The sequence below is a fragment of the Mauremys reevesii genome, linkage group 2 (assembly GCF_016161935.1).
Source record: "Mauremys reevesii isolate NIE-2019 linkage group 2, ASM1616193v1, whole genome shotgun sequence".
Classification (NCBI taxonomy): Eukaryota; Metazoa; Chordata; order Testudines; family Geoemydidae; genus Mauremys; species Mauremys reevesii.
Genome location: NC_052624.1, coordinates 261,766,416 through 261,779,058, shown reverse-complemented (window position 1 = coordinate 261,779,058; position 12,643 = coordinate 261,766,416). Strand labels below are relative to the sequence as shown.

At 40.7% G+C, this 12,643-nt stretch overlaps 1 protein-coding gene across 1 annotated transcript in view; it reads left to right on the top strand.

Annotated features, from left to right (window-relative positions):
- The window catches only part of EIF3H (eukaryotic translation initiation factor 3 subunit H), a 115,892-nt gene that overhangs the window by 19,304 nt on the left and 83,945 nt on the right, over positions 1-12,643 (top strand). Inside the window, exon 2 of the mRNA XM_039524501.1 lies at positions 4,899-5,055. Within this exon, the coding sequence (XP_039380435.1) occupies positions 4,899-5,055 (157 nt within the window). The remainder of the gene's footprint in view (positions 1-4,898; positions 5,056-12,643) is intronic.

Genomic DNA, 12,643 nt, shown 5'->3' with positions numbered 1-12,643 from the left:
GTATATCTCCATATAACTGTAACTCCAGTCCTGATGTGCTGGTGATGTATTACAACATGTTGGCAGTGGTTTTTATCACAAAAAGAGGTAGCAGGTATCAGAACCATGCTATGTACTTCTAATCTTGACTGTTCCTGATCAAAAGAGGGAGGAGAAAATAGTCTGCACTCCCTACCACGACCCATAAAGAGGAAATAAACATCATGACGTCTGGTTAAGCAGGAAAAGAATGGACCCAAGAGTGGAATTTCCACCCTAAGTTCTTCAAGTGGCGAGTCTGGCCTTAGGTTACCAGCCTGTCAATGCACCTTTTTGTATCCAGGATCGAGCAGAGGTACCAGAACCTTATACCAGATGAAGAGATTATTACAATCATAGCACCTAGGAGCTCTAGTACAGAAACCCAGACCCCATGATACTTGGTTCTGTACCAGTGAAGAACAAAAAAACGGTCCCTACCTCTTATTGCTTACAATCAAAGACAAGAGACAATAGGTGAATATAGATGTGGAGTACAAGGAAACAATGAGCCTATCATGCTGATCAATATTGGCATGATGAATAGGTAAGGCTACGATTTAGTCACAAAGTTCGCGGAAGTCATGGAATCTGTGTGACCTGCGTGACTTCAGTGGTGGGGAGCTGCAGGGTACCTCACTGTCCGCAGGGCCGAGACCTGCAGAGTACCCCTGCTGCATCTTGTGGCCCTCACAGCTCCCGGCCGCCAGGATACAACACAGCTTGCGGGGGGCAGTTGGGGAACCCCCGAGCTCCCAGGGGGTGGTGGAGGAGGTGCTCCTGGCACGTGGCAGGGGAACCCTCAAGCTCCCAGGGGGCATTGGTGGCGGGGGAACCAATGGGGCTCCCAGGGGGGTGCCCGCAGAGCTCCTGGCCGGTGGGGGAACCCCCAAGCTCCTGGCCACAGCAGGGGACCCCCCTGAGCTCCCAGCCATCACAGGCCACCGGAGCTGTGGGTGGTGGGGGTACCCCACGGCTCCCAGCCCCCATGGTATTGTCCCAGATATTTTTAGTAAATGTCATGGACAAGTCGTGGCTTCCGTGAATTTTTCTTTTTTGCCTATGACTTTACTAAAAATATTTGTGACAAAATCTTATCCTTATTAATAGGCCATCACTACAATCATGCACTTTTCTCCCATGGCCAAAAGCATGACTTTCTTTTTCTGTTCATTGTTCTCCAGGACTTTTTTTTTTTTTAAAAAAAGCAAATAAAAAAATAAATTAAACAGAAGTGAGAGAGAGAGTCCTGCATTGGCCAAGGAAGTCCTGGTTCTTGTATCCAGCTGGGGTGACAACCACCACTCAGCTATGCCTCCTCTACAGGAAGGATCTGCTCTAACTACTAAAATTCAACACACAAGCCTAGATAGGTTTAGTTTATCTGCTTGATATTTGAGAGCAACACATTAAAATAGGTTATTAAAATGTGGCCAAATTCCTCTGAGCTGGACACAGGTGCTGCTTGATGTCCTCAGGTAGTGAGCCTGCACCTGTTCCTCGCTGGGTTTGGCATTTGCCTCCTTTACTTATGGGGGCCCAGAAACTAATAGGTGTTAATGGTATACATACTTATTTCTAATAATAGCAGTTGGCTTTTCGCCTGTGACTGTTTGAACAGAGCAGTAAGCTGATTTCAGTGGTGTGAACAGAAGATTTGTAGCACAAGTTGTAAAGAGAGAAATATCTGAGACTTTACCTAAAAACTTGTCTGTATGGGAAAGTCATATCAGTATACTCTTGAGGGGTGAATTTAAACTGATAATTATACTAGTGTAACTCCTTTGTCCCCTTATTTTAATACAAAAGTGGCTTTTTTTCACTGTAGTTTGTCACTTGGCAAGGGGTTTAAGGAGAACTGAAGAAAGCCACTCATAATTGCAAATACATAGCTTGCAAACAAAGGAGATGACCAGTTAAATGTTCAAAGCTGACCCTCAGTCTTGCTATGATTATCAAATAAATTTGGGTATACCTTTACATTTAAAGTGTTTTTTTGGGGGCAGGGGGGAGACATGAAAATACTGGATGTCACGATACTCCTTATCAGTTTTGTAGCAGTGTTTGGGTAGCAGCATGTCTTGCAGTGCCTCTTTAAACATCAACTATTCACCAAGTATTATACATTAGGTATTACGTAAAATGTTGGAGTCTTATAAAAACAAAAGTGTAACAAGAATGAGATGTCTGCATTTTCATGGGGCACATTTTTTTATTTCTTACGTTTTATGCTCTTTATTTCAAAACGGACAATCAGTAGCTAATATGCAATGTTGTAGCAATTTTGGTTCCAGGATATTAGAGAGAGGGTTGGTGAGGTGATATCTTTTATTGGATCAACTTCTATTTGGGGAGGGGGAGAGAGAGAGAGATGCTTTTGAGCTTACACAGAGCTTTCGAAAGCATGTCTCTCTCTCCAATAAAACATATTACCTCAAGCACCTTGTGTCTTAGTCAGTAGCTAAGGCAGAAAAACATGTTGCTGTCTGGAGTGTGCTAATGGAGTTGAGCTTAGAACATTGCCTCATGCAGGTCTCTTACTAGAATAGCACATTGATGTGCGAGTTCAGCATGCATTAGGATACATGGTTACCATTTGGAGTTCTGGTAGTCTCTAACTTTCTGTATTTCTGCTCAATCAGAAGATGCCAGGGATAGCATTGTTATAGCAGGTGCTTTGTCTATTGTAATGGTGTTTTTATAGACTGATATAGGCTACTAGAAGATAAAATGTGAACAGTTGGCATCTTTATCAGAAACGCTGCAGTGAAATATTATAGTGAAAAATCTTATCAAAGGTTAGTGGGAAGGCCAACAGAGCGCAAGAGAACAAAAAAAATTGAAGAGCAAAAATAGAGAAATGTTGGAAATATGACACTTAAAATACTCTGCATATGTTTAATCATGCAGTAAATAGCATCTTATACTTGCGCCCAATTCAGTCCTATTATTTACAGGTTCTATCACAAGATAGATAGCTCTCCACTGGAAATCTGATCTGTCCCAACAAGCCTATCCTGAAGTACTGCAGCATCCTTACAATTAATGGAGGTGGAGCATTTCTCACGGAATAGTGATAGTTCATGGAAAAACAAAAAAGCATATTTGGTTTAAAACCCTGATAGATGTGACTGGAGAACAAATGGCTTAAGTTAGCTAAAAGCATTTGATGTTACCTTTCAGCAAAGCTATTAAATTCTACTTCATTATATGGTAATTTTTTTTTCTTTTAAGCTTTCAAAATACCCTCTTTTTTGGCATTTAAATATGTACCTGCACCTTTGCCCAAAGTGGCTATCTAGACATGGAAATGGAGCACCGGAGATGAAAAGCTTTGTATCCTGTTACTAATCCCGTAAGCTATGCAGTCTCCCACACTGCATTGTGTGGCTTGGTTCACCCTATTTAATATTTACAGCACATTTGTTTGAAGAAACATTTCCCCCTTTTCTTTCACTTCAGCCCTTATTTCCTCCCTTACCCCAAACAAAAAACTTCCCATAAAACTTTAAGGATTCCCCCTTTTCCCCTCAAGAAGGGAATATATACTGTGTATTTGCATTCGGTTTTCCTGTGCTGTGAATGTTTTTCATTACCACCATGCTGTAGGTAGTGTAAATCATTACAGATGTTTTAAAATGGTTGTCACGAACATAACCTTTTGCTTCATTATTTAGTGTGCAATGAAATATATGTTTCTGCCACGTAAATGTGGACTTGTGTTCATGTAGAATGTTCATTGAATCTGTAAGGGCAGTATTTATGCAAAATCTGTTCTTTCTCAATGGTAGAGCAGAAATCCATTATGGTAGTTGGTTTGCCTACAGACACAAAGATCAATAGTACTTTGTTAACAGGGCCATCAAGCATTTCTGGCTTGCTTTTGCTTGGATGGATTAGACCTTAGACCTCGGTGAAATAAAGTCCAGTTGAGCTTGACTTAGCATCATCCTTACTGCCTGTACGTGTACGCATCTATGCCTGTAGCTATTGTTATTCTACACTTACTTTGTCTTGTTTAAGTGTAATTAACAGCATGAATTGACCCCATAGTTTATGTCTCTGAGCTAGTCTCAAATCAGCGGTTGAAAACATATTATAATCTACAATATCAAGTCTTCATAACATGGGGATACTTTATTGTAGTATTCACAGTTGGGAGGGATGTGAGAATTGTAATGACAATCCTTTTTTACTAAGTCGTTTACATACTTTCATATCTGTTTTTAAGTGTATTTTCTCCCTTGTTTATGCCACTTAACTTCTCTGTTGTTGGTCTTAAGACTAAATGTTTTTAAGGAATACCTTCAGTGTGTCCTATTGCCATTTCAGTTTTGTAACTGATATTGTTAAAAGTAATCCTTAAAAGCCCTACCTCTGAAAATTTGACAACTTTTTTTTCTGCCTTTTTAAAACTGTGCTTCTGACTGGTTTGTGCATAATCATTTTCACTGCTTTTTGATAGTCAGTTGCACTTCCCATCTCCTGCACTGCTTCGGCGGGGATGGAGGGGGGGGGTGATTATAGCCCCTGCAAGAGGGTATTTAATAGTTACTGCAACAAGAGAGCAGCAAATTGATCTTTGTTTAAAAAAAAAATTGTTTTCTTATGTCCTTTTAGTGGTCTTCAGTACTTCCCCTTTAATTTACCAAGAGATCCAGTCTGCTGGCCTATATTAAATTCAGTGAAATGTCTTAGGTAAAGATACAGTGCAACTTTTTTGTATAGCTTCTTGTGTAGGACTTCCTGCTGGCATTTTCCTGCAGTTCATTTGGTCTTCAGCTACCATTTTGGATAACTTACTTAAACAATTTGTTGTACGAATTTAAAGACAATACAGAAGATGCTTTCATATTCTGCTTTTTGTTCTTGATTTTTAGGTTGTGTTAAAGATTATTAAGCATTACCAAGAAGAAGGACAGGGGAATGAGGTGGTCCAGGGAGTGCTGCTGGGACTTGTGGTGGATGACAGGCTTGAAATCACCAACTGCTTTCCATTCCCTCAGCACACAGAAGATGATGCAGACTTTGATGAAGGTAAGACATGCATTTTGTCTAAACTAGGGTGTTGGATTTACAGTCTCTTTGTCACACAAAAAAAGCCAAAGTATACAGACTTCTTTAAAAAACAAACTCCCTCCTCCAAAAAAACCCTCCACACACAACACCTACCTAATCAAAATAAAAGACACACACACACAGACAGACAGACAACTATGGCTGGAAACGTCACCCACACTTGTTACAAGGTGTTGGTTTTTTTGACTGAAATAAGAAGTTATAATGCATTTCCAGAACTTACACGCAAAGCTCCCATCCTGTATATCTGACTTACGGGCTATCTATATGGGTAATACACAGGCATAACTACCCAAGTATAGGTTTCAGAGTAGCAGCCGTGTTAGTCTGTATCCGCAAAAAGAACAGGAGTACTTGTGGCATGTTGGAGACTAACAAATTTATTTCAGCATAAGTTTTCAGCTCACTTCTTCGGATGCATAGAATGGAACACACAGACAGGAGATATTTATACATACAGAGAACATGAAAAAGTGGAAGTATGCATACTAACTGAAAGAGTCCAATCAATTGAGATGAGCTATCGTCAGCAGGAGAAAAAACAATCCCAAGTATAATTAGACTTTTATAGTTACACTGGAATAACTCCCCTGTATGGACACTTAAATTCTAGAAAATTCTGGGATAAGTGTCCACATGGAGAGTTATGTCTGTAAATGTAGAGAAGCTCTTATTAAATAAATACTTTTTGGAAGTCTGAAGTGCAAGGGTTTGTACGTTAAGGGTCATTGTCAATTCGAAGTTTTGACAATTTAAAATGAATTTAAAAAAAAAAAAAGCTTCAGGTGTTCATACCTGCACCTATGTTCCCCTGCTGATCAGTAATTTCTTACTATTTACAGGAGACAGTAACATTGACTACACAAATTAATATCAAATGGATAAAGAAAACTAAAGCGAGTTTGTTTTTTAATCTTTATAATAGTATCTTGTTACTTATACTAATTGAAACACTTTCAGTGATTAATTTCAAGTTGATTGTGCCATCCTAACATATGAATTAGGTTTAACAAAGCAATATCTTCAAAGTAGTCATTCATTTAACGTGAGTGTGGTGGAAATGGTGCTTGTTCTACCTAATTTTGACAACTCAATTTGTGAAAGCAATTGTAACAATCTTAAAATGACTGTAGTTATTTACTCTGCTTACAATTCAGTGATGCACTCCTGCCAAGGAGTTTATACCCGTAAAATATGCTAGTGAAACTGGCCATGTGGATTTTTTTTTTGGAGTTTGATAAGTCAGTTGTTCCATCTGCTGTGGACTCAGATAATTCACCATTACATGAGAGCTCTATGAGCAAAAAAAAAAGGTATATTATTGCAAAAGAATTAAGAAAAAACTGCTATAGAAGTAGCCAGCCCAGTGCAAGTGCCTTTTCAGCTGCCCACAGAGCACCCTTCTCTTGCCAACATGAAAAGGCACCAAAAAACCAAGGTACAGGTCCAGCCCATTTGTTTCCCCTCTGATAGGGGTATGTTGAATAAGAGAGTGACCAGGAGCAAGAGCACCAAACTGTCTCCTCCTCTCCTTCCCCATGTTGCCAGCCACTCAGAAGGATTCCTCTCCTTTCCTATACAGGCATAAGTATCCCAGAAGAGAAGTCTCACTTGCATACCTGCCAACAGCCTCAATGTAAACTACAATACACTGAAAATTTATGTAATCTTGCATTAATTTTCTATATCTTCCATACATTTGCATACATTCAGGAAAAAAGAGACCAACTGAAAGGAGAACAAATCCCAGCATTTCATTTCTTTCCTTCCCCAAACAAGACATTTAATACTCCTTCCTTCTCTCACAAACAAAAGGATATCATTCTTTCTCTTCATCTCATCCAGAGGATCTTCAACCCTTCCCTTTCTTTCTTTTGGGATGGGGACAGTGCTGGAAGGGTGAAAGTTGCAGAGCTAGCATGGAGCAGTTTCCGAGTTGGCTCTCAGATGCACACAGGGTTGGAGGACTCTATCAGCACCTTGCTCTTTGGTTACATGGAGGGATAAGATCTCTGCCTGATGGATAGGCTGAGGCACTAGGCAGATGACGATTTCCCCATAGAACTATAGGAAGGTATGAAAGCTGTAGTCTGTGGAGAGAAGTCTGAGTTGGCTGTTCACAGGGACACGATTCCTCCTTTATCACTTCACAGTATAACCAGGCGTGGGCCCTCTGCTAGTACTCTGTGCATTATACACGTAGCTAATGTGATGCCAATTTTTAAAAAAGGCTTCAGAGGGATCATGACAATTGCAGGCCGGTAAGCTTAACTTCACTACTAGGCAAATTGGTTGAAACTGTAGTAAAGAACAGAATTATCAGCCACACACATGAACACAATTTGTTGGGGAAGAGTCAACATGTTTTTTGTAAAGGGAAATCATGCTTCACCAACTATTAGAATTCTTAGAGGGGGGTCAACAAGGATGGTCCAGTGGCTATAGTTTACTTAGATTTTCAGAAAGCCTTTGACAAGGTCCCTTACCAAAGGCTCTTAAGCAAAGTAAGCTGTCATATGATAAGAGGGGAGGTCCTCTGATGGATCAGTAACTGGTTAAAAGATAGGAAACAAAGGACATGAATAAATGGTCAGTTTTCAGAATGGAGAGCGGTAAATAGTGGTATTCCCCAGGGGTCTGTATTTGGACCAGTACTATTCAGCATATTCATAAATGATCTGGAAAAAAAGGTAAAAATAAGGCAAAATTTTCAGATGACACAAAACTACTCAAGATAGTTAAATCGAAAGCAGACTGTGAAGAGTTAGAAAAGGGTTTCACAAACTTGGGTGACTGGACAACAAAATGGCAGATGAAATTCAGTGTTGATAAATGCAGAGTAATACACACTGGAAAACATAATCCGCACTATACGTATAAAATGATGGGGGTCTAAATTAGCTATTACCACTGAAGAAAGAGAGCTTGGAGTCATTGTGGATAGTTCTCTGAAAACATCCACTCAATGTACAGTGGCAGTCAAAAAAGCCAACAGTGTTGGGAATCATTAGGAAAGGGGCAGATAAGAAGACAGAAAATATCATATTGCCTCTATATAAATCCATGGTATGCCAACATTTTGAATACTAGATGCAGATCTCATTGCCCCATCTCAAAAAAGATGTATTGGAATTGGAAAAGTTTCAGAAAAAGGCAACAAAAATTATTAGGGTTGTGGAATAGCTTTCATATGATGAGAGATTAATAAGACTTGGACTTTTCAGCTTAGATAAGAGATGACTAAAGGTGGGATCTGATAGAGAGCTATAAAATCATGACTTGCGTGGAGAAAGTAAATAAGGAAGTATTTACTCCTCATAACACAAGAACTAGGGGTCACCAAATGAAATTAATAGGCAGCAGGTTTAAAACAAAAGGAAGTATTTCTTCACACAACTCTGTCAACCTGTGGAACTCTTTGCCAGAGGATGTTGTGAAGGCCAAGACTATAACAGGGTTCAAAAAAGCACTAGATATGTTCATGGGGGACTGGTCCATCAATGGCTATTAGCCAGGATGGGCAGGGATGTTGTTGTCCCTAGCCTCTGTTTGCCAGAAGCTGGGAATGGGCAACAGGGGATGAATCATATGATGATTACCTGTTCTGTTTATTTCCTCTGAAACACCTGGCATTGGCCACTGTCAGAAGACAGGGTACTGGGCTAGATGGACCAGTATGTCCATTCTTGTGTTCTTATTATGACCATGAGCTGGTGGAGTTCTTCAACTGTAGTTTTCGGTTTACCAGGACCATCAGTGAAAGAAGGAAAAGCTCCAGAAGTTGATGATATTCGCCTTTGTTCATTGAGTACTATGTAAAAAACAAACATTTTTCCAAACTGATTGCAACTTATGATGTTGGGTACATGGGATCATCACATCTGGAGGATGAAGTTTACATAGAGGAAGGTGAAATACAAGTAGAGGGAGCGTTGCTTGATCTACAGGTGAAAGTGGTGCAATGCCTACCTTTTAAAGAGCCAGAACTCCCCTGATATCTAAAACTGCACAGATTTGAGGCTGAAATAAGAGGCTGGTAGAGCTAGGTCCTAGGGATCCCATTCTAAAATAATGCAAAGAATACTTCTCTGTGTGCAAAATCCTATAGGCAAGGAATTGATTGAGAGTGGTCTTGAGCCAGGAGTCTTAGTTAGACTCTTGTCAGTTTCTGAATTGGTAGGTTTGAAATACAGAAATGTTGAAAGATGTTGAGGTCATTATATATATATATATATATATATATATAGCTTCCTTGGTTGCCAATAACATCTTGTATTAATAAAAAATTAATAAAACATGTAATTGCCTTGTGCATTTTTCTGTTTACTTAAGCAGAAAGAAATATAAAAAGTAATAAAACTGGAGCAGCTAGTGTTACTTTAATTTATAATCAGTTCCCTTTCTAGTTCTGTTGTACTAGAATGGTGCTGTTCACGTTAATAATGCTGCAGAAAACATTCAAGATTAAAGTTTAACTGGAATTTTTTTTTAATCTTGAAAATATTTCTATTCAAATGGGGTGTTTTAAACCTGTTTTTTGTAAAACTTAATTTGGAATCTCAATTGAGTTAATAGTCATTTTGCAAATATACTTTCTCTTTGTTGTGTTAGTTCAGCTGTTAAAATTTACCTGGAGGTAAGAGTTTACTCTCAACTTCAGTGGGAATCACTGAACAGTGAAATTCTTGCTAAAGGCACTTGAAATTTTTTCAAGAGTGCAAGGAAATCTGTATTTGAATATTTTGTTTCCTAAAAGATGTAAAATAAAATTAGTGTTATTTTCCAGTAGATGCTACTGTAATTCTGAAATGGTTCTCTACGGATTCAGTTTGCTCAGACTTGTGAAGTTCAAGGAAGAAAAAAAAAAAAAATTGGAGATATACCAATCTCCTAGAACTGGAAATGCTCAAACCACTGAGCTATCCCTCCCCCTAGTAAACATCCTCACCCTGATAACAAATGTCTGAGAGCCCTGATGTGAGGTATTCACCATATCCAAAGAGGGTAGAGCTCTTTAATGGCTATGTATTGGAAAAAGCAGGAGATTGTAAGTTTAGAACAGAAAATATAGCTTTTGTTTGGGGAAAAAATTCTCTACAAGATTAAAAAAATGTGGGGACTTTTCCTGAAATCACCCACTCAGGAGCTTGTGGATTTGCTCCATTACACAACTTTTTTGGAGAGGAATATCTAACAAGCTGTGTGTTCTAGAAAGTTAAAGGTGAGGTTTAGTTGATGGCATGCGAATTAGATGAAGGAAAATCCACTGAATGGGGTGTAATGTTGAGAACTCCAGACTGTAGTTGCTTGGAAGAGGACTTTTTGAAAGTTCTGGAACCATATTGTTGGCCGTCAAGTACAGTTACAGTGAATTTAGTTCATATGCTCTTTGGCAGTGGTTCTCAACCAGAGGCCTGGGGCCCCCGGGGGGGCTGTGAGCAGGTTTCTGGGGGTCTTCCAAGCAGGGCCAGCGTTATACTCACTGGGGCCCAGGGCAGAAAGTCAAAGTCCCACTGCATGGGACTGAAGAGCAGGGCCCTGAGCCCGCCACCTGGGGCTGAAGCCAAAGCCTGAGCAACCTAGCTTTGCGGGGCCCTGTGGCTTGTGGCCCCAGGCAACTGCCTTGCTTGCTACCCCGTAACACTGGCCCTGGCTCTTATATGTAGAAAACCAGTTGTTGTGGCACAAGTGGGCTGTGGAGTTTTTATGTCCTGTTGGGGGATGGGGACAGAGGGAGAGGGCTCAGAAAGAAAAAGGTGGAGAACCCCTGCTCTTTTGTATTATACGACACCAGGATGGATAGATTTAAATCAGCAAGCAGGAAACCACTATATTGAATAAAATATATTTTCCTTTTATGGACTACCACTTCTACTAGTGGAGTATACAATTTTGGGGAACGTTATGCTCTTTACGTTTTCGTGAAAGGCCTTTCTGAAACATTTATTTCAACCAGGTGTGCTTTGCTTCTTCTCCTGGCTTTGAAGATGCACTCTGTTGTTTAGTGCTATAGTAATCATGCCTGTGGAAGCTGCGTGCTTGAGACAGAATGACACAATGGTCAAAAATGCTGGGATTTGGGGTCCCTTTCCCTGTTTAATTACATGGGTTTTCACTAGATTGACCTTGTTTATCCAAAAAATTCCATTAACAGGTAAAATATGATCCTTTTGTTTTTCCATCTGTAAAATTTTTGATGATGCTTTGGCTTCCTCGCACGGGTTGTGAAGATGAGTTATATTAAAAAAGTACTTGGAATACTGTATGATGCTCTAGAGCAGTGCTTCTCAAGCTATCTAATGTGGGGGACCAGCAATTTTTTTTCCAATGTGCCAGGGACCGGTGACATTATTATCCTATTCGACGTTCTTATGAGGAAACTCGCCGCAGACCGGCGGCCGATCTCGCGGACCGGTGCCAGTTCGTGGACCGCCACTTTGAGAAGCACTGATCTAGAAAACTTTTAGGTATTAACATTAAAAATACTTATTTTGTATAATCAGTACACCAGTGTGTAACTGGGTATGCCTCTGGCAACAGTGTCTAAGGCAACATTTGTGTGGCATTATAGGCTTCTTATTGTTATAATACCCTTCCCCAGTCTTTCTGTTGCTTTCAGTTGTGCTTTCCTAGTTTCCTTTCTTTCGAGGATGGATAAAGCAGAATGAAGATTTAAACAGAGCATTTGCTCCACGGCAAACTTCACGAAGATCTGACTGTACTTATTTTTTCTGACCTGGTAGTCATCCAGAGGGTGGCAGTACTTTATGCCTCAGGGCCATTCTTGCATGTCTTGAAGCTTATTGGTACAGTGCTCCCTGATAACTGATCCTCATGGACGCAAAAGGCCTCAATGAACAGTGAGCTGCAAGGACATGGGCATCGCATCTAATAGGCAGGGGAAGGCTGAGACTGCCCAAACAGCCCCGTTTGGCCCCACCTATGCTCCGTCTGGAGGTGCCCTCCCCTCTTGTTGCTAGTTGGCCCCAGCCCAGGTAGGCTGCTCCTCTTCCAGGAAGGGAAGCCTGCTGAGGCCAGGGTGGTTGGGACTTGGGATAACTGGGGCTGCCCAGTGCTGCTGGACTGGGCGGGGGGAGCCCCGCCAGGGCTGGTTCGGGGGAGGGAGAGGCTGTGTGCTGCCCACCACTCCAGGGCTGGGAGCCATGTAGTATCTGGTGCTCTGCGCTCTGGGGATGTGTAAGAATTCCCAAAGTGTACCCTTCACTTTGTGGCTTAACTGTGTTGGATTGTCTGTACTGTATTAAATCGGGGGGAAAGGTTTTAATAGGGCAGAGGCGTGCCCATTCCAACAACTGACAAGCTAGCTTCCACTTCTCTTGGAGGAGCTAATGCTCAGCACTTGTTTGCAAAAAGGAAAATTTGCAATGACTTCCTGTTGAGGCCATTTCTGTTCCACTGGTGTTAATGCCGGGAGGGTCCTGTTGTAGACAGAGTTTCATATACTGCCAGAGTTCTAAGCACTGTCACTGTTCAGGGCTAGGTATTTGGGACCTTGGTAATGGTGGACTGATTAAGTCTATCAGTC